A 27672-nucleotide genomic window follows, 5' to 3' on the forward strand; every position below is an offset into this window, starting at 1 on the left:
GCTATTAGATTTTCAAACAACATTCATGTTATCTTACTCAAACTCTGAATGTAAAAATGCTCTTAACAACATTTCCCCATTCTCAGGTATCTGGTGGGAAGCCTGTTTCGCAGTTGACATCGGCCCAGCAAGCTAAGCTTCGAGCTGAAGCAGTGCAACAGACACAGATGTTTTTCACTCAGTCAGCAGGGCCTACCAGCAAGTCGTGCAGAGAAGACGATTCCACCAGTAAAATATCTTCCGACAACTCCGAGATAGAGTTAGAAGGTTCCAAGGAAGAAGAAAAGTCTGAGAGTTCTGAAACCCAGATTGTAAGCAGTGACAACACTCCTGATAATGGAGAAATCTTAGAAGAGTGATTTTTCTTACTTAGTGAGCTTTGCACTCCAACTTGATTGTCCTCTTTACTTTTATGGCTACTGTGAACTCGTGTGTCTTTCTGAGTTCTTTATAAACTGGATGTCTTGAACAAAATGTTTATTGTAACTTGTTCATTAAAAAGTGGAAATATGTAGCCTCATGCCACTGGGGCATTAGGATGAAATCTTCTTTTTCATAACCCTTAGGTAATTATAGAAATTTCTTTGTAGATTCTATTTAATTTCAGCACAGTGAGATGACTTGTGGCATAACCAGCTCCAACCAACACGACCGACCGTGAACTGATCAGAGACTCAAACTGCACATTTACCCAGGGATTTACAGTATGGCAGGGGTAGGGAATCTGGTGACAGATCTCTGTCAGGTGAAGGGATGTTACCATTCTGTGGACCAAAATGGCTAATGGACATTACCCCTTGTATTGTGAATGTTTCTTTATGGTTTTAAGTTTATCTTTAAGGTGACATTGTATGTCTTTCACGTTTAAAGTCAGTTATGTAGAGAGAGGATCAAACATTGCCCATGTTGTGCCTCAGCTTCCCCACCCACCCTCCTCCAGACTTATATTGCACTTTTTTTCTTTTTGACATACAGTTGATTACCAGAAAATTATGTAAAACAAGAGCACTCAAGCCCCAGTGCTTCTTGTATTGCATACATAGGTTACTGAGAAATTCGGGTGTGGCATATTAATCTTCTACCTAGTTGGGCTTAAGGCTTTGTCTCTATTGTTTTGAATGATTGTAGCAAGGGACTGTAACTGTTTGCCCAAACTTGTTTCTACAAGCATATGTAAAACCAAAATCAACAGTTTCAGTCTGGCATTTTATACAAGTGTCGTAAATTACCCTATGTAGTGTAGGCTTGCTACACAAAAAAAGCGAGCATGCAGGCACTGGTCCTCTCTGTCTTTACTTGATGGGGTCGAATGATACACAATTCTGTAAAGTAAGGTTTGGCCCAACTACTAATATATGTAGTTGATTTTTGCTGCAATAAAGCACTGTAATTAATAAGGATTGTCTTGTGCAGTGAATATTTATGGCCAGTTGTCGTGCATGTATGTATTTCAAGGTAAATTAAGGAATTCCTAAATTTGAAAACTGTATTTGTACTACAACTAGCTAGTAATTCTTTCTTTATCTTTTGAGCGTAGATTGTGTGAACGCTTTTTTTTTTTTTTTTCAGTTTTCATTCACATGTTTCAGTCTGGAAATTGTGTAAAACATCATTTCACACAAGTAAAACTTGTCACTTTTGAAAACGTCTTAAGTTTTTACTTGATACGGCGTTATCCATGTACGAGAGAAAGATTGTACCACCCATATACAGATCTGAATTATTTAAAACTTCTGTACATACATCACAAATGCTGTATAAAAAATAAATAAATAAAACAAGGTGCAACACCCAAGAATGACATGGGCAACTTTCACAAACATAGGGAATTATTGGTTTGCATAGGAAGAAACAAAATTTATTTCTTAGGTATTGTGTTTGCCAGTAATTAACATAATCCCTGTAACTGTTTCACAAATGTTTGTTACAAATTAGGAAGTGTTATGTAATATTGCTGAGTGCTTGTTTGTTTTAATATGATATGTAGGACTTCCAATAAATAGCATGTTTTTGGCTTCTTGAAATTTAACCATTTTTGTTAACATGTAATCTGAAAAAGTAGCTAACCATATGTTTATAGATACAGAATGGATTTTTTTTTTTTAAATAATAAACTGCACAGTGAGAATGAAATCCTTGGTTCAGTCAGACTGAAGAGATCTTTGTTTTTAAAGAAACTTAGTTGTAGCAAAATTTTAAAATGTTTGTGGAACTGGGAAATAAGTTTCATGTAACTACACCATTTTTGAAACAAGTAAAAGTGGGGAAGTGTTATGCCTTACAGGAAAATGGTTTGTTAGTGAGGTACTGTGACACAAGCAACCAAATTACTAAAGGTTAAAGCATGCAAATTTAATGTATTGCCATTTTCTTATTAATTGTCTCCCTACAAATATTTTAAATGCTATTGTGTACATAGGTGTGCTCTTCATTTAAATATATTAATGTTGCCATTATATCAAGTCCTAGTGTTGTATACAGTTGTTGCTGGGAATGATGGATATTTGGTATAGAAACAATTCCTGTAAATCATTTCAACTTTCACACTTACTCTCCTGGAATTACCCAAATAGAAAGTCTCAACCAACTGATTCTAACATTGAATGGATGGTTTTTGGTAGTCTAGTGTAATTATTTATCAGTGGTCTTGGGTATGAGGCTTGATCAATGTAGTGAGTCTTAATTTGTGCAATAACTATAAGCCTAATATAAATAAAAATGGTACCCTATGCATTCACAACACATAAATTATTTCATTCATTTTACAGATTTAGGAAAATGCAATTCATCTGAAGATTTGTTTTTTCACACTTGTTGGATAACAAAGGTTATTTTTCTAAAAGTGAAATTTATTGTTAGGGAATTGGGACATTGAACACTGCAGTTTCTAAAATTAAGGATATTAAACATAGTAAATTTACTAAGTGCTTAAACTAACTGATTTTTTGTTGTTAAACAAGTATAATTCAGTGAATTAGTTTTTAATGGGACTCTATAGAAACCATATGGCATTTTAATTGTAAGCTTAGTGATGTACATTTCAAAGTTCACAGCAGGTTTGCTAATGAAACAAAAAAAAAATGAACTTATGACAGCACAGCATGTAATAAATTAATATGGGAAAGATTAATCACAACAATACCACATGGTTTCTTCGTCTTACTAGGAAGAAGAGATATTAACACTTTGATCTTGCAATTTCATCAGTTGAACTTTATTCTTCTGGTCTCAGTAATAGAGAATTACCCTCCAAAAACAATTAACGTTCTTCACAAGATTGCCATATAAAATTTAAATCTCGTCACCAGAGCAAACACTTTGTACTTGTAAATTCCCATGTGTTTCTGTATGTATTCTGCAGCATACGGTCTCTATAGTGTTCCAACAAGCACTTTAGTTTTAAACTTTACAACATCCATGTGCACACACAAATTAACAAGCTTGGTCTGTTTCTTTGTAAAACAAACTTTCATATTTATAATAATAATACAAAAAGTGTAGTAAACCAGTTCTACTATTTGAAGATATGTTTTAATTTCTCCACTAGTTCAGTTCTTCAATGAAGATTTGGTTAAAAAATTAATTAATACTATCCAAAACATTGTAGAAAGTTCAATTTAAGACACTTAAATTTTACAGTGAAACTTTCAATATTTGGTTTTGTATATAAAAGCAGGAGGACAATATTTAATACAGTCGTTAAAATACATCACTGTTCAGTCCTACTCATTAATAAATGAAATATCAATTGTAACTTTAATGGCTTGGAATGTTACTGCCATTGGTGATAAAATGTGTTTTGTCCTTTATTGTATATACTTTTTAAAAGTTTCTTTAGTCTCTCCACAAACCTGACAAAGTAATGATTTATTGGTTAATATTGTGAAAAGTTTTGATTATTCCCATTATTATTATTCCACATGTTTAGTTTTGTTGTGGTTGTTGAACTTAAACCATTACTGAGGCTTGAGAGAAGAGGTTATTTTCTACTATTTACATGCCTTTCTCCTAAACAGCAGTTATCTTAATTTATATAAAATTTTATTATTGTAAACTTTAAGCTACTGATAAATGATGCATTAGTTGCTTATTTTTGATTTAAACAATACATCATTAAGAAAAAAGTTACCTCAAAGGTTTTATACATAGCATTTTCTGATGTAGACTGGTTACTCTACTTATAAACTGCAGCTCATGTAACCAAGCTGGATTATAGTGGGCCAGCTAATACAATTCGTACTGTAATAAATTAATCACCAGTATTATACAACAGTTCCCAACTATCCCTGTGATGTGCCTCATTCATAGAAGAGTTGGCTCCCTGATCCATCTTTTCTGATTACATCGAGAAAACCAGTTGAAGATATAGTTGCCATGGTGAATATATAATGAGAACGACCAGGGATTGGTATGTAATTTTATAATATGGGAGTCGGGTACTTGCAGATCACTTTAGTAATTCTGCACTCATTGTCTTTGACATATGCCAATATCAGATAGACACCTGGAGTACACAAAATTACAGCACTAAATCAGTCCACATTGATAAAACAGTTTTATTTTTATGCTTTGTCCATGGCATTAAAGGACTACAGTAATTGCCACAGGTGAACCTTTCTAAAACATATGGAACAACAATATTCCGTCTCTGTACACGTGCCTGTTTAAGAGTGTTTTTCCAAGAAATATCAAAACGTTGTGAATGATAGTGGAAGTTACTATTAGACACTATGTTAAGTGTAAGTGTTAAAATACCTTTGTCTTAGCTAATTTAATACTGCCTGTTTAAAATTCATTTGACTCCATGGAATTAGAAATTCACTTCCATTTAAAAAATATTTTTAATATAAGCCCAGGTTATTTTCACTATAAAAATGCTCTTGGTTACAGTCATATTAAAAGATTTTCAGTAGTAGTAATAATTTGCATTAATATCTTTTGCATGTATATTTATGGATTATTGGAGGGTGATAACCACACCAGGAATGGTCTTTGTTTTTGTAAAGTTCAAAGAAAACTAATTAACGAAGCAGGAATCATAATATACTTTTCTCTCAAGAGACAGAAGTGTGAGTTAGAGCCATGTAACAGTTCCACAAACCCAGAATCAGGCTTTTACTTGTATGAAGTGATAGTTAGGTTAGAATCTTAGCCTGCCAAACATACCTGTTCCAAGACTGAGAAAATAAAAATAGAAAAACGTATTATAGAACATTTATTGTTAAAAAATAAGGGGAGGTGGGAATATATGCTTATTTACAAAAAAAGTTGTCTTTTTAAAGTTACTACACCTTATTTACAATTCTTTAAAAACCACAGATGTACCCACTACGTATTAATGAAACTGAAAATGGAAGTTATGATAATGTTCAACTGTACGTGCTCTAATGTGGAGTGGAAAAAGTACAAACAGAGGACCTGAAATGATGTGAGATTTTAGTCTCCATTTCAGACGCACTAGGAATCCTGAGAATTCTTAATAGCATATTCAGCTGCCTTTTCAACTGCCTCTTCAATGTTCAGGAAAATGTCAGCTTGTTTTGCTATGTTTTGCAGGTAAACCCGACCACGATTATAGTCTTTCACAGCTTGAGAGGAAAGCTGGAAAAAAATTAAAAATTCAACCTCACAGCTAACTTATATGTCTGGAGTTTAATTAAATACAAGGTGTCTATCTGTGAGAGTACCATATCATCTAAAACACTGAACTCATGAAAAGAATTTCTTACAGTTGGCTTGTACTTTAAAGAATTATTCATAGCAAGGGCTTACTTTCTCTCCATCTATACATGTTGAATCCTCTATATCTTGAATACACAGGACAATGTGGCGTTTCTTGTCTTTCTCACTTTCTCGGCCTATGTAATGAGCAGCCTGCAATAGGTTAGGTACAAGTTATTTATTAGATTGAGAATGTTTCTAAAAAAAAAAAAATACATTTCTTTTACGGGATATATAATTTATTCTGCTTATTACCACAAAACATATCAGAAATACATATAAAAATTTCAGAGTTGTAAACATTTGTGTTTGTCATTTATTTATTTCAAAATTCACTTCAGGTTATATTTTTTTACCTACTGAAATTTATATCCATCAAATAGTTGTTAACAAGGGTTCTAAAATCTACTTACTGCTATCATCTGGGATAATGACCTGGATTCCTTTGTTATAACAAACAGTAAAACATTACAACCCTCTATAATGTTTCTCTCGAGTTGCAAAAACTTTTCACTGCATGTGTGGTCTTCCAAAGGGTATCCATAGGTTAGTTTATATTTTCTGAAAAGGAAAGTGAAATAAAAACAATAACTTACAGATATATTTTAACTGGTTTTACATGGTATCTGTATATAACAATTCTGTAATTTTCTTAAATAATTATTTACTAAAATGCTTATTTAATTGTGTTGGTTTCCAACTATCTATAAAAAACATAACTGATATTTTATGGTAAATAACTCACTTGAGAATGGGTATAGCCACATCCTCTCTCCAAGAGCCTGAAGACCCACCAAGATAGACATCTTTATAATTACAGAAGGGTTGTATCCAATCTAGACATTAGACAGAGGTTATTTCATGAACATTTGAAATAATAAAACTACTGATAACATGCTAACAAGTTTTATGACAAAGTTATTAGTAACTTTGAACAGTAGTACCCCGTCTAACATGTATTCTATCTTTATAACATGTAGAACCATTAAAATAATAAGGAACATAACTTGGATGCTATAAAATTCAATAAGATGGACCTTTTAGCATGTGTAAATTATTAAGAGTGAAAAGTATGCCTCTTTATAATGCAAACTGGAATTTATTCCATTTACATCAACAGAAATTCTTTGTAATAATCTATAACTCTAAAATGTATCTGTTAACATTTTGCTATTAGGAACTGCTAATAACCTACTCAGTAGGGTATTGATAATCCTGTTAAAACTAAGTAGAAGCACTGTTAAAAAAAATATTTTGGAGATTATTTTATTTACATTAATAGAAGTATTCAAAAGTAAATAAATCAAGAAATCCGTATGACAACCACAAGTAACAAACATTAGCAATGGTATGTATTATTAAAACTACATTTTATATCTCAGGACTGCTGGTATAGGTATTAACACTTTTACTAACAAAGCAGAAAAAAACATTTTGATCTTTTTAGGTCATCTTCAAGTTAACAAATTTCTTTAAGATTGGCATTCCTAAGCAACGTGATGCTACTGATAACTAATTGTTCTTGGGATGGGTATATAACAGCCTTTTCTAATGCAAAATATTCATACTCTTCAATCATAAAATGTGTTTGGAAGGGGGAAGATATAGACACCTCTTTCATTTAATGACATTGAAAAACAAGAAAATATGGTTTAATACAGAGCACCAGGATCACCTAGAAAGAAACTTGCAAGGTACAGAATCTTGTAACAAGAACCCATAAGCACAAAAGTCATGCCCCAAACAACAGTATACAACACAAAGAACAACCATCTCCACTCGTAAAAGCTACACAAGTTGATTGTGTGATATATCCATTTAAAAGTTACATGTATCAAACAGCAGAGAATGAAATGTGTAATTATTACTTATGAAGATATGAATGTTAAAAGAGACACTTAAAAACTTGTCCTTGTGCATCAGGTGACTTATGAAAAGCATGAAAGGAGAAATGATGTGCTTTTGACAAGACAGCCTTTTACAATGGAAAACATGCTGCAAGCATCAAATAATAAAAAAAAGGATGTCTGGTTGCCTGTCCTTTAAAAATGTGGTAAGATTCCAAAATTAACGTAATAATGTATTCTACCTATGTACACATATTCCAGATAAACGAAAAACTCAGATACAGCCCACTAGACCTTGTGCTTCTTTCTCAGGTGTTACATTCAGACTATAACCCAAACTACAGATGGAAAATTAGTAACATTATAATAAAAAGTAAGAACATATTTTTCAGTGGTATTAACAAAGGATTTTAAAAGAACCACAGTCACTAAACCTAAGTGATATTGCACATAAAAAATTTTACTTTTTAAATTTTTGTTTATGTAATTATAGGCTAAAGCTATACAACATACAATAAGGTACTCGCAAACTCCTAGAAGTGCACATGGAAGAAAAATAATTTATATTTAAATCACATACAAAAAATAATTCCTTAATGTGAAACTCACCAAAGAATTGCAAGACTGGTTGAAATACAGTGTGCATAAAGTTTTTAATAAGGCAGGAATTTTTCTGTTGCTGTAGGTAGGGGAAAAAAAATATATATAAACACAAAACTAGTAGCTTTCCATAAAAATGTTAATTTGTTATATCATAACTACAGATATAAACACAAAACTAGTAGCTTTCCATAAAAATGTTAATTTGTTATATCATAACTACAGATATAAACACAAAACTAGTAGCTTTCCACAAAAATGTTAATTTGTTATATCATAACTACAGATATAAACACAAAACTAGTAGCTTTCCATAAAAATGTTAATTTGTTATATCATAACTACAGATATAAACACAAAACTAGTAGCTTTCCATAAAAATGTTAATTTGTTATATCATAACTACAGATATAAACACAAAACTAGTAGCTTTCCACAAAAATGTTAATTTGTTATATCATAACTACAGATATAAACACAAAACTAGTAGCTTTCCATAAAAATGTTAATTTGTTATATCATAACTACAGATATAAACACAAAACTAGTAGCTTTCCACAAAAATGTTAATTTGTTATATCATAACTACAGATATAAACACAAAACTAGTAGCTTTCCATAAAAATGTTAATTTGTTATATCATAACTACAGATATAAACACAAAACTAGTAGCTTTCCACAAAAATGCTAATTTGTTATATCATAACTACAGATATAAACACAAAACTAGTAGCTTTCCACAAAAATGCTAATTTGTTATATCATAACTACAGATATAAACACAAAATTAGTAGCTTTCCACAAAAATGCTAATTTGTTATATCATAACTACAGATATAAACACAAAACTAGTAGCTTTCCACAAAAATGTTAATTTGTTATATCATAACTACAGATATAAACACAAAACTAGTAGCTTTCCACAAAAATGTTAATTTGTTATATCATAACTACAGATATAAACACAAAACTAGTAGCTTTCCACAAAAATGCTAATTTGTTATATCATAACTACAGATATAAACACAAAACTAGTAGCTTTCCACAAAAATGTTAATTTGTTATATCATAACTACAGATATAAACACAAAACTAGTAGCTTTCCACAAAAATGTTAATTTGTTATATCATAACTACAGATATAAACACAAAACTAGTAGCTTTCCACAAAAATGTTAATTTGTTATATCATAACTACAGATATAAACACAAAACTAGTAGCTTTCCACAAAAATGTTAATTTGTTATATCATAACTACAGATATAAACACAAAACTAGTAGCTTTCCACAAAAATGTTAATTTGTTATATCATAACTACAGATATAAACACAAAACTAGTAGCTTTCCACAAAAATGCTAATTTGTTATATCATAACTACAGATATAAACACAAAACTAGTAGCTTTCCACAAAAATGCTAATTTGTTATATCATAACTACAGAATAAACACAAAACTAGTAGCTTTCCATAAAAATGCTAATTTGTTATATCATAACTACAGATATAAACACAAAACTAGTAGCTTTCCACAAAAATGTTAATTTGTTATATCATAACTACAGATATAAACACAAAACTAGTAGCTTTCCACAAAAATGTTAATTTGTTATATCATAACTACAGATATAAACACAAAACTAGTAGCTTTCCATAAAAATGCTAATTTTTTATATCATAACTACAGATATAAACACAAAACTAGTAGCTTTCCACAAAAATGCTAATTTGTTATATCATAACTACAGATATAAACACAAAACTAGTAGCTTTCCACAAAAATGCTAATTTTTTATATCATAACTACAGATATAAACACAAAACTAGTAGCTTTCCATAAAAATGCTAATTTTTTATATCATAACTACAGATATAAACACAAAACTAGTAGCTTTCCACAAAAATGCTAATTTTTTATATCATAACTACAGATATAAACACAAAACTAGTAGCTTTCCACAAAAATGTTAATTTTTTATATCATAACTACAGATATAAACACAAAACTAGTAGCTTTCCACAAAAATGTTAATTTGTTATATCATAACTACAGATATAAACACAAAACTAGTAGCTTTCCACAAAAATGCTAATTTGTTATATCATAACTACAGATATAAACACAAAACTAGTAGCTTTCCACAAAAATGCTAATTTGTTATATCATAACTACAGATATAAACACAAAACTAGTAGCTTTCCACAAAAATACTAATTTGTTATATCATAACTACAGATATAAACACAAAACTAGTAGCTTTCCACAAAAATACTAATTTTTTATATCATAACTACAGATATAAACACAAAACTAGTAGCTTTCCACAAAAATGCTAATTTGTTATATCATAACTACAGATATAAACACAAAACTAGTAGCTTTCCACAAAAATGTTAATTTGTTATATCATAACTACAGATATAAACACAAAACTAGTAGCTTTCCACAAAAATGTTAATTTGTTATATCATAACTACAGATATAAACACAGTCAATACCTTTATGTTACAATAACCTGATAAGAAATTCATGAATCGTACTGGAGAGATTTATACATTTTGCCAATAAAAAATCTTACTCTCTCAGTAATGAAAAAACTTTTCATTCCAACCAATGTTTCATAACTGTTTCTTTCCTGCTAAACTTGTTGAAGATGCATTGGTGAAATGTTTGCTGAAATAAGTATTATTGTTAATATTATTATAAACCTAGAGAAAAAAACTGGTAATTTTTGTTTTAACTTTATCGCCAAAATGTTAAAGTTTATGCAACAGTGAAATAAAACTATACAAGAGTTACTTGCACAAGCTAACCCTAACTTTAAACCGACAGACAAGATGGAAGGCACCAAGCCAACATTAACACCTTAATTACTCTAATCATAGAATTTAATTATCACTTGTGGTCCCAATTCTTCTTTTACAAATATGAAAGGTTATATATAATTGCCATTTATATATATATATATATATTAATTAATTTTTAATATTTTAAACATGTTGTATCATAGCAACAATGCCAGTCATAAAACATTAAACAAAACTGGTCAAACTGCAACACTTTGTTGACCTATTACAATTAAAGTGTTTCTAATTGAGTCAAAGACACACCTTCCTACAACACTTATAAAATTAAACTTATTTCTAATAGTATACAACAGAATACAGCTTTAACACTGCTTATTTAAAAGTTACCTAGACAAAGCTTTTTGTTGGTAGTTACTAGCTGTATAGTATGTTGTCTTTTCAAACTACATTTTACCGATTGTAGCTAGTCTAATCACATAAACTTGAATCAACATAAGTTTATCACTTTCATGTAGAGTCAAGGCTTGAAAGTACATTAATTATGAATTTGTTTTGTACACTATTTACTAGTGGTAGGGTCCACGTATCCCATCAAACCGAATTATAAGATACAAGACATTCTTGACCATTACAAACCTCAGTGTAAAGAACTGAGAAAATTAAGGATTTTACTGTATTTATTTTGTGTGTAAAATTACCAAGAAACCAAAGAAATAATTAGTGCGATTTATTACAACACTTGTCATACTTTGTTCTTTTACTGAATCGTGTTATCAGGACCATGAGAAATTTGGGCATACAAACATTTAGAAAATGTTTTAAAATATTCAGTAGAATTTGTGTGAACTCCACTGTTAACAGTAGTACTAAGAATATCAAATTAGGAAAATTTCTGAAGAATAAATTATTACCTTTGTTTTTCTTACACAACTACTGCCACTTTTATTTTAAATTTACGTTAAGTAAATTAAGTCATTATAGTTTCTGAAAATTAAATATGATAACTAAAACCTAGCTTATAGTTATACGTTAGTTCAATATTTATTTATAGCTGATAAGCATCAATTATTTACTGGTCACATTTTGAAGCAATTATAAGGATTACAAAATCAAAACATACATCTCTTATAGTGATTTCCCCTGAGTTGGAACAATCAAGGTTAACAGCCACATTCTTCTGCTGTCTGGAAGTTTAAGAGAAAAAAACATTATAGAGATTTACCCAATATCATAAAAGTAAATAACATGTTTCATATATTTCAATGTTTAAAAACTCTTTTTTCCTTATTAAATATAAAATGCATCACTACAAAATAATTATTTATCCATATTTTTAACAACACAGTATTCAAGAAATACAAATACGATAATTTTTTTTTTTTTTCACTTAGGCCTAATATTTTTAAATATATCACTTATTTTTCCTGAAACGTATAGATGTTGCTTAAACAATTTTGACATGCAGTATAGAAAACTTATTTGGGGTGAATCTTGGGAAATGTGTGATATTCTCTGTTTTGATTTATCTGAGTTTATAGCAGAGGAAACTTATTGCACAGGATGAAAGCATAATTCATCCTGTCACCTTTCTATACACTAACTATCATGGTTGAATACCAGTTCCAAATGTAAAGCAGTGATAGTTGAAGACGATGTGGGATTTATTCAGAACTTTCTGAGAAAGCACAGTATCCTGTTAAAAACAAGTAGCAGTCATGCGACTTTGTTACATAATCATCAGAAAATCCGGTGATATCTCTGGGAGTGAATTACAGCATTACTGAGGCACATACACGTGTGCAGGGATATAGAGAAAGGTGAGTACATGCTATAAATTCTACAAATGAATGCACATATACAAATGTAGCAAAGGGGTTGATAATATTCTCCACACACACACTCAAAAAAAAAAAAATCCTGAAATCATAAGTAGCAATATAATTAATGTAATAAGTGAAAAAAGAAAAGACCCATTTCTTTTTCCTGGTGTTCTTTTCCTTTTAAATAGACTGCTAGAAAAAGGGTTGTTTTTTGCCAGTCAATATTCCTTGTTCTTTAGTTGCACAAGACACACCAACACTCTGGTTTAAAATTTGTCTCTAATTATCAATATTTCTATTCTGCTTAACTTCAAAAATGTTAATGCAGTTATTTTGTATATCTCTTAACAATTAAATAGCAGGAATGATGATGTCTGATGTTTATAGGTTAAAGAGAGTAACAAGTACCAGTGTTGGTCAATTGGTTTCAATATTTTTAAAGAAAAATGGACAATTTTTTGTTGTAAAGGAAAACGTTTCAGGGTAACTATGTATAATATGGTTCAATCAATTTTCTGAATATCATATTACACCTTGAAACACTTGCTGAGTTTGTTTCTTTGAACTTTAACGTTTCCACACTGCTTCCCAATGTTAAAAAATAGTGTGATCTATTCAACATATCTCAAGATGGCTGGCATGGGTATTAAATCTTTTATTAAAATAAAGTAGAGAATAATGTTTCAAACTTCTTAGATCATCTTCAGGTTAAAGGGTTTGCAACTAACCATTGCTGGACACATCTTAAGGACGAGAGCGTAAAGAGGTACAGGACTGTAGGGAAGCACTGCAGTGTATGTTAGGTTATTAATTAGTATAGGTATAAAGGTGTTCCTTTTTATTGGTTTAATTTAGTTTGAGTTGTTGTATAAGTAGGGCTTCTTTGATTTTGCATTTGTTTCCCTACTTAGTATCTGGGTGTTAGATATAAAAGTTCTAGAACCATATAGAACTTTATATCCAAAACCCCAACCTATTGATACACTTTCCCAGCAACCCTTATAGAATTCATTACCACCAAAACTAACTTTATGTTCAATAACCAAAACTACTTACAAATAAATGCCCTAAGTATGGATACTCCCGTGACACCAGTTCTAGCCAACATTTTTACGACACAGATTAAATCACAAGCGATCAATTCAGCTTTACACCCACTACTATACTGGTACAGGTATGATGATGATACAATTGCTGGATTCACATCTACAGGTCACACACTTAGTTTTTTCAACCACATTAACTCGATACACTCCAACATTAAGTTTGCTTGTGAACAGTTAAAAACTAACCAAATAGCATTTATTAATCTCAAAATCACTAGAACTGATACAAAATTCAAAACAGAAATCCACAGAAAAATCACCTATAATGGATTATACATTCCCTGGGACTCAGCACAAAAAACAAAACAAAAACTCAACATATTAAGAAACCAAATAAACAGAGCCACAAAACTATGCTTACCAGATAAAATTAACAATGAAATGAACAAAAACCATTGAAAAAATTCACACACACACACACACCTAGATCAACAACAAACAAAAAATAATAAATCCCATGAAACAACAAACTACAAAACCTTATACTGCTGCATACCATATGTTCCTGATATCAGCAAAACAACATCAATCATTTGGAAAAAAAAAACTTAACAAAACATTCCAGTAAACACCAAATTTATTTAAAAATCAAGTACAAAACTAAAGTCCATACTATGTAAAAATTACACTGACAAACACAACACCAACATTATTTATAAAATATAATGCAATTAGTGCCACAGCTTATACATTGGAGAAACAAGTAAACAAACACAACATAACTGTAGAAAACATCCAGATACTAAGTAGGAAAACAAACACAAACAAATGCAAAATAAAAAAAACCCTACTTACATAATAACTCAAACCAATATAAAAGAACACCTTTATACCTATACTAATTAATTACCTAACATATACTGCAACACCTCTGACAAACCCATATCCATTTACATGTGTCCCTAAAACATACACCCAGCAACAGTCAGTTGCAAACTCTCTTTGTGAACCTGAAGATGACCTAAGAAGGTCGAAACATTGTTCTCTACTTTATTTTAATAAAAGTTTTAATACCCATACTAGCTATCTTGAGATACATTTTCACTTCAAGTGGGTTTCTCCTCATCATGAAGTAACCTATTCAATATTTGTAAATACACCGTACATTAAAAGAAATTAAAATAAGTATTATCAGTAAAATCTGATAATTTCAGAAGATATATCAAAATAAGTTAATACTCACTTCAGTTTCTCTCCTACAACATGCAAGACTTTGGCCTGATCTACTCTGAGATTCTGATGGTTTTCATTTTTAAGACTGACCTGAGCAGCTTCTATAGCAGAGGGAATGTTATCGAACACAGAGATATTTTTTCTCCAAACGAGATGCTTCAGATATGTGCGTCCTTGAACTAACTCCTCAAGCTCTCTACAACAGAAGTCATTACTGGTCAAAACATTGTACATAACAGAGTATATTTATTTACAATAACTTACATTTTGAAGACAATGTTTCAAATGACTACCACTTAATTTCCTCAAACTTATTAAATAACAATTTAGGTTCTACATAATGCATAAGGACCAACATGAGATAAAATTAATCATTCACAACAAGCTTACACAAACAAACCACTACAACTTTCTATACATACAAACACTCATTACAAATTTATAATCTTGTATTTGATCACAAAAAAGTTAATAGAACTGGCTTGGATTTCTTGTATTACACACACACACAGAGCAACTTATTCTAATTCATAACCTAGCCCAAAATCAGCTACAACTGTACTTCTATTAACGATATGTTTAGCAACCTATGTCCAGCAGCAACAGAGTTCAAGGTTTGTAGCAAGAATAGATAATTGTTTGCTTTACTTCTTGATTTGTTGTTCTATATTTTAAAAAAAATGTTTAATAATCTATATATATATATAAAATGTATAATAATTGAAATGTAACTGTATATTACAAATTACTAGTTCCAAACTCAACCAAGACAGGGAAGACTAAAGATCAGTTTTATATTACTGAATATGTAACATGAGTGCATGCAGACTGCCTAAATGCAAGATATGTAATGTTAGCAATGCATAACTGTAAGGTCAATATAATAAAAAGTAATAAATACATAGTGTTATAAGACTTAAACTACTTAGACTTTGTGTTATAATATATAGTCATTCTAGCATTAAAAAAGCATAATTTATATTTACTTCCTGACTTTTTATGATGGTTACAAGATTGGTCGAATGACAGAGCCCACACAGTAAGAGTATAGAAAGTAACAAAATATAGTCTTACTGAAAACAAACATTTGAAATGTATTTAGGAGATTTTAAAGATTATTCAGATAATATTTGAGATGAAGAATAGTTTTTAATCATAACAAAATTACTTTGGCCTCAGGCTAGTAATGAAACAGACACTATTTTCACAAACAAATCTTTAATAAAAATATTCCATTACAAATCTGATTTATTGTGTGCAAAATACTTATATCTTTACTAAAAGTCTACTACATGTTGCAATTATACACATGCTGTATCAAAAGTTATAGTGCAAATACTTAGCACGTGTAAACTAACTTGTGCATATTATACTGAGACTGTTGCAAAAGGATAAGAGTCAAACAAACCAGTCTTTAGCACTGAGAAAAGTTAATTTAAAAATAATACTAATAATGAAGTTGTCCATAAACTTATTCATTAACAGCTACTTATGTTGACTAACCTTTCTGTAATTTTTTCTCCCATAACAGTAATGCAGCCTTCATTCTTCAAGTGGTAGATAACCAAGATCAAGTTTTTTGAAGTCCCTAAAGAAGTTCATTCACATGCAATTATGTCTTACCCTAAAAATCTTAAACACTGAATGAAAGATTAAAAATAACAACTCTGAAATTATCAACACTTATAAGACTGGTAACAGACAAAGTAACAATACCCTGTTCATTTAACTTCTGATAAAGTCTAATCAACAAACTTTACAGTTATGTATTGATCGTGCTTACTATTCAGCAGATCATTCTTAATATTGGAAAGTAATGCAAGTGTTAAATTTACACGTTTTTGTTCATGAAATTGTAACCAATATAACATAACATGAATATTTAGGACACTTGTATTTATACAACACAATCATTAAACCTGAAGAAAAGAAAATTAAGTCTACATTTAGGTTGAAAGACTCATCTCATTTTAACCTCAGTTTTCCTGAGATGGAAATATTATACTATTTAAATATTAACAGATATGATTTATAATGTCTACAGGCAAGGTATTTTCAATTAGAACTTTAATATTTTCTAGTTTTTTACGGAAAAATTCACACTCATTGGATAAGTTACATACATGAGAAGCTAATATCTTAGTCAGATTTGTCACAAAAGAAATCAGTATAGATATAAAAATTCAAATACAGACAACTGAAAGTTTTCTTATGAAATAATTCACATTAACCTGTTGACTGTCAAGTATTTCAGCTGCTACAATACAACTCTAATGCTTCTTCATTTTGTAACTTTTTTTGTGATGCCATTTTGGATCGAAAGTGAAACAATTTGTAAGTTGGTCAAATGCATGTATGGTGCTGACATCTAGCGTTGAGGTTAAGTATTATTGAGAAGGAATTAACTTGTTACAATATTAGTTGAAACATACATAATATCCAGGAAGTATAATTTCTTTTTTGAAATAAAGATTTAGAAAATATCAGAAAGTTCTTACCAGGGAAAAAAACAACAAAAAACTTTTATATAGACATTATAGATCACTTTACAAGTGACTGTTTTAATTATAAGTATTCTTAAACAGCCCAATTAGAATACAGTGGAATCCCTCTAAGCAGCCACCCCTCATGTTCGGTCACCCCTTGAAAGCGGTCATTCAATCACAGTCCCTTTTTTGTTTATATAATCCATAATTATGGACAGTGGAACCCCTCTAATCAGGCCAGTTTGTCTCAGTCCCAAAGGGCTTTAGAGAGATTGCACTGCATTTATAAACTTTCCATAGTACTGCCACATACATGTTATTTTAGTTTGAAATTAATTATTAATTTCTTTAATCATTTTGCTGGACCAATATACATGTCTTCAAGATTAAAATATGCTGTTCAGGTTTGAGGATTGAATATTTAAAACTTCAAACATGTTGTATGAATATAAATGTCTTGAATGTGTTTAGGTAATACTCAATTTATCACCAGTTGGTTATACGTTTACATACAAATGTAATACATTTACTATTATATGTTTATTATAATATCAATGCTTTTTTTAGTTAAATATATACCTACATACTGTGAGTGTAAGAATCAACAATGAATGTTTAATAAAAGCACTAGCATACTGTTGGGCCAATTGAAATTTCTAAAATGTCACTTTAACAATTATAAACTGATGCACCAAGACATTATATATTGTTGGTTTGCTACACTCAGTACACTTTAACACTTCTACGAAAAGACGTTTCTAGTCCTGATTTCTTCAAGCCCGTTCCCCTGGCTGTGGTTTCGCTAGATAGTAGATAGGGACAGTGGGAATCTCGTTAATCCATTCATTAATGGATTTAAATGGCAATTTCATTTAAATACAAAATTATTAGCCTAATATTAATAACCTTTCAAGTTGCTCTGGGACCTATTAGGCCCCACTTTTCGTAGGAGTGTTAAACTTTGGAAGCTATAATTCTGATTAACGCTTATTAATTGGGAAACTACAGGCATTTAACCAGGAACGTTTATAGATTTTGAACATTATAAACCATTTAATTTTTAGAGAATTAACTTTGGACATCACTATTTTTAAAAACATCACACAACTTTAATGGTGAAAAACAAGCTTCTAAGTAGTGTGAATACAAACTTAGTGAGCTGTATTGTATCTACATTGACTCAAAACTAATACAAACTTAGTGAGCTGTATTGTATCTACATTGACTCAAAACTAATACAAACTTAGCGAGCTGTATTGTATCTACATTGACTCAAAACTAATACAAACTTAGTGAGCTGTATTGTATCTACATTGACTCAAAACTAATACAAACTTAGTGAGCTGTATTGTATCTACATTGACTCAAAACTAATACAAACTTAGTGAGCTGTATTGTATCTACATTGACTCAAAACTAATACAAACTTAGCAAGCTGTATTGTATCTACATTGACTCAAAACTAATACAAACTTAGCGAGCTGTATTGTATCTACATTGACTCAAAACTAATACAAACTTAGCGAGCTGTATTGTATCTACATTGACTCAAAACTAATACAAACTTAGCGAGCTGTATTGTATCTACATTGACTCAAAACTAATACAAACTTAGCGAGCTGTATTGTATCTACATTGACTCAAAACTAATACAAACTTAGCGAGCTGTATTGTATCTACATTGACTCAAAACTAATACAAACTTAGTGAGCTGTATTGTATCTACATTGACTCAAAACTAATACAAACTTAGTGAGCTGTATTGTATCTACATTGACTCAAAACTAATACAAACTTAGTGAGCTGTATTGTATCTACATTGACTCAAAACTAATACAAACTTAGCGAGCTGTATTGTATCTACATTGACTCAAAACTAATACAAACTTAGCGAGCTGTATTGTATCTACATTGACTCAAAACTAATACAAACTTAGTGAGCTGTATTGTATCTACATTGACTCAAAACTAATACAAACTTAGTGAGCTGTATTGTATCTACATTGACTCAAAACTAATACAAACTTAGTGAGCTGTATTGTATCTACATTGACTCAAAACTAATACAAACTTAGTGAGCTGTATTGTATCTACATTGACTCAAAACTAATACAAACTTAGTGAGCTGTATTGTATCTACATTGACTCAAAACTAATACAAACTTAGTGAGCTGTATTGTATCTACATTGACTCAAAACTAATACAAACTTAGTGAGCTGTATTGTATCTACATTGACTCAAAACTAATACAAACTTAGTGAGCTGTATTGTATCTACATTGACTCAAAACTAATACAAACTTAGTGAGCTGTATTGTATCTACATTGACTCAAAACTAATACAAACTTAGTGAGCTGTATTGTATCTACATTGACTCAAAACTAATACAAACTTAGTGAGCTGTATTGTATCTACATTGACTCAAAACTAATACAAACTTAGCGAGCTGTATTGTATCTACATTGACTCAAAACTAATACAAACTTAGTGAGCTGTATTGTATCTACATTGACTCAAAACTAATACAAACTTAGTGAGCTGTATTGTATCTACATTGACTCAAAACTAATACAAACTTAGTGAGCTGTATTGTATCTACATTGACTCAAAACTAATACAAACTTAGTGAGCTGTATTGTATCTACATTGACTCAAAACTAATACAAACTTAGTGAGCTGTATTGTATCTACATTGACTCAAAACTAATACAAACTTAGTGAGCTGTATTGTATCTACATTGACTCAAAACTAATACAAACTTAGTGAGCTGTATTGTATCTACATTGACTCAAAACTAATACAAACTTAGTGAGCTGTATTGTATCTACATTGACTCAAAACTAATACAAACTTAGTGAGCTGTATTGTATCTACATTGACTCAAAACTAATACAAACTTAGTGAGCTGTATTGTATCTACATTGACTCAAAACTAATACAAACTTAGTGAGCTGTATTGTATCTACATTGACTCAAAACTAATACAAACTTAGCGAGCTGTATTGTATCTACATTGACTCAAAACTAATACAAACTTAGTGAGCTGTATTGTATCTACATTGACTCAAAACTAATACAAACTTAGTGAGCTGTATTGTATCTACATTGACTCAAAACTAATACAAACTTAGTGAGCTGTATTGTATCTACATTGACTCAAAACTAATACAAACTTAGCTGAGCTGTATTGTATCTACATTGACTCAAAACTAATACAAACTTAGCGAGCTGTATTGTATCTACATTGACTCAAAACTAATACAAACTTAGTGAGCTGTATTGTATCTACATTGACTCAAAACTAATACAAACTTAGCGAGCTGTATTGTATCTACATTGACTCAAAACTAATACAAACTTAGCGAGCTGTATTGTATCTACATTGACTCAAAACTAATACAAACTTAGCGAGCTGTATTGTATCTACATTGACTCAAAACTAATACAAACTTAGCGAGCTGTGTTGTATCTACATTGACTCAAAACTAATACAAACTTAGCGAGCTGTATTGTATCTACATTGACTCAAAACTAATACAAACTTAGCGAGCTGTATTGTATCTACATTGACTCAAAACTAATACAAACTTAGCGAGCTGTATTGTATCTACATTGACTCAAAACTAATACAAACTTAGCGAGCTGTATTGTATCTACATTGACTCAAAACTAATTTTGTTGTCATGAGCCCTCCATAAAATATCAAGGAAGTTGTGGATCAGACAGAAGATTCAATATTGTTTGTAATTTTGTAAAAATTCTATATAACTCATTATTTGTAATCATTATTTATAATAACCATTATTGTAAATTGTGTTACTGTTTGTTTATTAAAATATATTTGTATTAAAAAAGAAAACTGTGCATGTCAATGCTGTTAGAAAGAAAACTGTGCGTGTCAATGCTGTTAGAAAGAAAACTGTGCGTGTCAATGCTGTTAGAAAGAAAACTGTGCGTATCAATACTGTTAGAAAGAAAACTGTGCGTGTCAATGCTGTTAGAAAGAAAACTGTGCATATCAATACTGTTAGAAAGAAAACTGTGCGTATCAATACTGTTAGAAAGAAAACTGTGCGTGTCAATACTGTGAGAAAGAAAACTGTGCATATCAATACTGTTAGAAAGAAAACTGTGCGTATCAATACTGTTGGCAAATATAAATTTAATACATATCAACATTTAAATAACTTCTAAATTTAAACTACAATGTAACTCAATTTCTGACTATTTCAGATTGTAATACATTACATAATAAACAGGAAACTTTTCCAAGATAAGTCATTATACATTACACAAGAAACAAACCTGGAATCTAAATCCAAAATAAAAATCATGCCTTAAATGCCCATAATGAACTTTAAAATATAAATGATTATAAATTCCTCCCAAAGGCAAATAATAAACAGAACAGTGCAGTTTATAATCATGGAATAACTCCAAGTATACAGTTTTATGTATATATATAAAAGTAACAGGGAAACTTCCTTAGAAAAAGAAATAATCTGGAGGTTTTAACACTTTAATAACGTTTTACAAAACTTAAATATAAAACTAAACCATGTTAAACAAGTTGTGTAAGTATAGTACTAAACCATGTTAAACAAGTTGTGTAAGCATTCTATATTTCATTTTGTGAACACACTAATAGAGGTTCTTAATTTTAAATCATAACTGTTTTACAAAAGGACCTTAATCCAAATCCATTTTCATCTAAATCAAATCTCAAAATACACCAGAATGTGAAAGAATGTACAAGTTTCAAAGTCTGTTGACAAAATATGAAGCAATATATATATATATATATATATATATATATACATACATCTAATACTGCCATACTGATAATTATATATAGCCCATATAACATACCTGCTATATGGGCTGCTTCAATCATTGATGCTACAGATCTTGTCTGGGTGTCAATGACAAAAAGTAAAACTTGAGCCCCCTAAATAAAAATGAAGAACAAATATTAGTCATTTTTGAAATGCCAAAAATTTAAATGACACTTGAGATAAAATGCATTTCTTCGCTGTGCCAAGAAAAGTTCTCTCGAAACTAAATCAACAGTCAACTGATAACATTTTTTTAGAAATTGCAACAGAGAGATAAAAATATTGTTTAACAATATGATCCATCTTATTTCTTGTCACTATCATTAACTTCAACAAATATATCGATTTCAAAACACTTACTTCTTTTGCCTTGTTTTCATAATTAATCAATTCAGGTCCCCACTGTGCACATTGCTGAAATGGAAAAATAAACGATGTAGCTTTTTTTATTTACTTGTCTAATTCATAAGTTTCACAAAAAGACATTTCAGCATGTAAGCTATTTTGACCAAATTTTTGTGTATTTTTTTTTTTTAAGAGCAGATCAAACATTTATATTTTGTACAAATAATAACATAATCTTTGCTAATTTCTTAACACCTTGAAACCATACCTCAAACTTAAAGCCACATCAAAAATAAAATGAAAAATTAGTTTATGGTTACACACATTACAGAAATAATAGTTCGTAATATAGCTTTGACGTCTATTATTAACCAAAGATTTTTAGAAATGCATGACACGTATTTAGTGGTTGAATGCTCACACACACAAAACAAATTTGTATTTGATAAAATTTAACAAACAAATTTGGAGGTTCTTTAACTACACTTGGTTAATGTTTAGCAAAATTACTAACTGGCTAAGTCTTTATTGTTACCTAAATAGACCCATATTAAGTTAACATCAACCATCAAGACTAGAAAATAATAGACTTAAACATTCACATACATTTCTCCTCTAATCAATAAACAACAGTTCAGAGACAAACTATATTTTTCACATATATGCACATGCAAGAATGATGATAAGGTTTTAGTTTCCTATTTAATAACAAACGTTAAGACTGAAAAAATAAAAACTAGAATATATATATAATCCATTTCTTATATTATTTCAAGTTACCTAAACTCCTGCTTATATGAATGTGATATAGTAAATTTTTTGAATAATTCATTCTGTAAAGTTACAAACCCTTTTATGACACACAATTTATATATAAGTTATCAAAAAGAATTATAAAAATTTGGCCATTTATCTACTGTTACTTCATAAAGATAGGCATTGATTATTACACTTAAAAACAGAGTAATACTTTAACCATTAGGCTTAAATAATAAGATAAATAAACTTACTGGGTTATAATAAGCAATATTCATCTTATTCAATATGGGAATGGCTATATCTCTTCTCCAAGTTGTTGGGTTGCACGATCCACCCAAAAACACTAAAAAGACGTATGTAAAACAATGTAACAGAAACAAGCAAACTGACAACTGCAGAGGAATATATAAGGAACAATGGATAATTGTGGAGCTAAATATTAAGTAGTAATACAACAAAATTATGCAACAGATCGTCAATAATAGAAATAAATTAAGTGCATATGGATGGAAAGTTGTTTAGCAAAATCAGAAAAAATATAAAATAATACAAGGAAAATGTAAAATGAATATTGAACTGTATTAGACTGAAAAACAAATGTCAAAATACAGATGCAGCTGTATCTGGAAAGACCTCTGCATGCAAACACTGTAATACTGAGGATAATTGATTTTTATAAGACTGATGATTCAAATATCTTGTTGTCCAAAGAGCATCTTATTCAGAGTCCATCATGCTAAATCTGATGGCCACGAGTATGCCTCACTACTAAGTATTGCAATTTATAATATGACAAGATCTGTGGAAGATAGTGTCCTCTCACTTGAAGATCAGTGGAACATTCATCCATTTTTTTTCACTATATGAGAACATCAGTTCACAAGATCATGTTTATACTACAATGGGTATGTGGTTGAATGGGATTCTACAATTCCAATTTATTTGGACATCTTTCTTATGACAACAGGTATTAATTATGAGATAGAGCTAGAAGCTTCTAAACTGTAAGCCTTTTTCAAGTTTAAATCCTTGTTTACTGTATTGTTGATATTACCAACAAACATGTTTAGCTTCATCATAATAAAGTTTTGGGCGTGAGGATTCTACTTTGTAACCACAGCTGTCACTTTCTTGTTGAAAGTATTGCTATGAACTGGGATGGATGTGGTGTAACAGTACATTGTTGTATTAAATACTCTGCAAGCTTTTCTGTTTGCATGGAACTGTGTGTATACAAATATCTTTTACTTAAAAAAAAAGAAAGAAAAAAAAAGAGTGGTGCTGTGAAATATTTCTCCAGTCATAAGTCTACTCATGCTTGCATTGCAATGTTGAACTTCCTCTATTTATTTGTGGTTTACAAATTTTAAAGCAAGAAGGTGCAAGTACTAGAATTCTTATACACCTATTTTAACTCAGTAGCACAAAAGACACAAGGCTAATTGAAATATTCATGTTGCAAAGTAAAAGAGCACAAATAATTTGCACGTAAGGCTCAAACAACTGTAGAGCTGTTAGAAGAGATGCTAGAAATGAGTCATTTAGACTTTTCCACCCATTGTTGATTCTTCCAAAATGCAATCAGATATTCCAAGCACTATTCTGGATTCAATAGTTAAAGGTAATAAGGGATGTGTGTCAAAGTTTTAAGGTAAAGGAAAGCCAACAGGTCTGTTCTAGTTCTCAGTATGGCACACAAATCAATTTACAGATATTCCAGCAATTTGCCAATCAATGGTCACTACCATGTGGATTGATGTTAATTTCCAAGAAACCAAAAGAAAGAAATAAGGTACATGGATATATAGATATACTGTTTACAGTAAAAGTTCGATTTGCACGTGGAAGTACATCTGGGCACCAAAATTTAACCCTTTCAGCACAAGCTCAATCCCAGAAACTGAATTCTTAACCATTTTGTGCTTGTTATAATTCTCATGCTATAACTTTTAAAATAGTAAGTGTGTGCTCATGAAATTCTGTGGATCATCAGAAAGCATTACAAGGTTTTCGTACACAAAATATTAGACTGTTTTTATTAAGTTTTATGATTTTTAAAGTGATGTTTTCCTTTCTTCTTTTCACATGTTGACTGTAAAACATGCAAAGTAATTTTGATTTTAATATTAAAAATACTGTTATGCATCAGAAAATTTTCAAATTTCAAAAAAGAAGTTTTACAGCCTCCAGATAATTATCAAACATTTCTTTGAAAAACAACAACTATATTTCATCTGTTATTTTCACTATTGAATCTCTGTAAGGGTTTGGTCAGCTTAACTGACCATAAACTGATCATAAATATAAATTATGATTTTTTGTTCCAGAATGACTACAAATTATAACACAAAACTACAAATGTTTAGTCTAATTTGCTTAAATCTCATAACATTATAAATTTATTATTATACTGAACTTTTCAGCCATGTCTGATAAACATTACAGAATTATCAATAATGTGACATACATGCACTCATGTCATTATATAAAAAAATATAACACTGGCCTTTACAAAGTGACCTGTCTTGGCTGTGTTTCAGTGAACTCATATTTTGTAAAATACTATTATATTTCAGTTATAATATGATATATACATTATTACTATTTATAAGTTCTTAAAACATAGAACAGCAACTAATTATCTTCCCTAGTTACACAACCTTTGTAGTCGTTAACTGCTTACTATAGGTTGCTAAACCTTATCAAATTTTTCACATGGAGGATGTGAAATTTTTTTAGGCTTTGTGTTTGTGTGTATAAATACCATAGAATTCTGCTATAATTTATCAAGTTTAATAAGCAAGCTGTATTTGGGTCTAAAAAACATGAAATTTCAAGCACACTAAAGTCTTACCTTATCACTTCAAATCTTGTGTAAAAGAGTTCTAAACAGCTGAGAAAGCCACCAGGAGGCCATTCTAAGCTATCAATTGATTATTCATACATGAAAAATAGAAGTAGGGGAAGATAAGTGTTTCCAAAAATGGAAAGAGGTGGGAGGGACCACTGTGAGTCAGTAAATGTGGCAATATCCAAGCAAACAGAAAAGACAGGATGTTCTTATTTTATATTCTAGTCTGTCAATATAGGTAATTTGAGTCCCAAATTCACAAGAAATTAGATTTTTTGTATTCAGGCATCAAAAACATCCAATTTGAACCAATGCTGCATTCAACATACCATGTCACACAGAAAAGTCTATATTTAGGTGTGTTTTTGATATTTACTTTTAAATGAAGAAATTGACTAATGAATAATATAAAAACTTGAATTATAATTACAATTTGACAGCAAAATTACTAACACAAATTTATAAAATAGTTGAATAAAATTCTGAATGCAAGTCAACAAAAGCAATGACATGTATATTATCTGCAAGCAAGTTCCATCAAACTTCTCCCATTAGTATCAATAAAATGTTTATGTATCTAAATATCAATCCACAAGATCACTTAAGGTCTGTTGATCGTCATCCATCCCAGATGAAAACAAAAGAGAACAAACCATAACCACATTGGCACTTCAAACACCAACTGCAAGATTTACAGGAAAGAATGGTTCACCTCCATATACATTCAGCATAAATTTTATCTTTTCATATACGTGAAAACTGCCATAGTGACAAAGCAGCAGCAGGTTTGAAAAATTATTCCTGTTGGGTGGAAATAAACCAAAACCATCACATCATAACATTTATTTCTAACAAGCTTATTAACTTCCACAGGACATATCCTGGAAGTGGAACACCAATGATCACCATCCATACAAAAACAATTATAAAGAGCAATGGAAGACTGTACCAATGAGAAATAACTCAGTACAGGTCACAATCACAATAACAGGGATAGTGGTTGAAACAGACTTGTCCACAGTTGTATCTGTAGTAGTGAATAAAACTCACCATAGAACATCAAACACTCAGATGGTGTTCAATATACAGATCCAACCAAATCTGAGGCATGTGTAACTACAGGTAGATAAATGTTACTTAACACTCTCGTGTGTTTCCTTTTCTTATTTTCACTTAGGGAGTGATTGCAACTAAAAGAAGAGCTTTTACAGTTTACACATAGTAAATCTGAATTATAGTCATCACAGTAATGAACATTTTACGATTACCAGCAATCCACAACAGAAGGTATTGGAATACCCAAAATAATGTCCGAGTG

General features: G+C 30.4%; 2 protein-coding genes across 10 annotated transcripts in view; one reads left to right on the forward strand and one right to left on the reverse strand.

Annotated features, from left to right (window-relative positions):
- The window catches only part of LOC143247524 (uncharacterized), a 78134-nt gene extending 76737 nt beyond the window's left edge, over positions 1-1397 (forward strand). Inside the window, 1 exon segment of the mRNA XM_076495783.1 lies at positions 87-1397. Within this exon segment, the coding sequence (XP_076351898.1) occupies positions 87-359 (273 nt within the window). The 3' untranslated portion in view covers positions 360-1397.
- Positions 1398-4538: 3141 nt separating this feature from the next.
- Positions 4539-27672, reverse strand: part of LOC143247525 (uncharacterized) — a 118560-nt gene continuing 95426 nt past the window's right edge. For all 9 annotated transcript variants that reach the window (XM_076495784.1, XM_076495787.1, XM_076495793.1 and 6 more), the window contains 11 exons: positions 23755-23846; positions 22760-22813; positions 22434-22512; positions 16580-16664; positions 15087-15272; positions 12098-12161; positions 8178-8247; positions 6467-6557; positions 6135-6282; positions 5773-5874; positions 4539-5601 (listed from right to left, as the gene is read on the reverse strand). In XM_076495784.1, the coding sequence (XP_076351899.1) occupies positions 5458-5601; positions 5773-5874; positions 6135-6282; positions 6467-6557; positions 8178-8247; positions 12098-12161; positions 15087-15272; positions 16580-16664; positions 22434-22512; positions 22760-22813; positions 23755-23846 (1115 nt within the window). In that variant the 3' untranslated portion in view covers positions 4539-5457. The remainder of the gene's footprint in view (positions 5602-5772; positions 5875-6134; positions 6283-6466; positions 6558-8177; positions 8248-12097; positions 12162-15086; positions 15273-16579; positions 16665-22433; positions 22513-22759; positions 22814-23754; positions 23847-27672) is intronic.

The sequence above is a fragment of the Tachypleus tridentatus genome, chromosome 3 (assembly GCF_004210375.1).
Source record: "Tachypleus tridentatus isolate NWPU-2018 chromosome 3, ASM421037v1, whole genome shotgun sequence".
Classification (NCBI taxonomy): domain Eukaryota; kingdom Metazoa; phylum Arthropoda; class Merostomata; order Xiphosura; family Limulidae; genus Tachypleus; species Tachypleus tridentatus.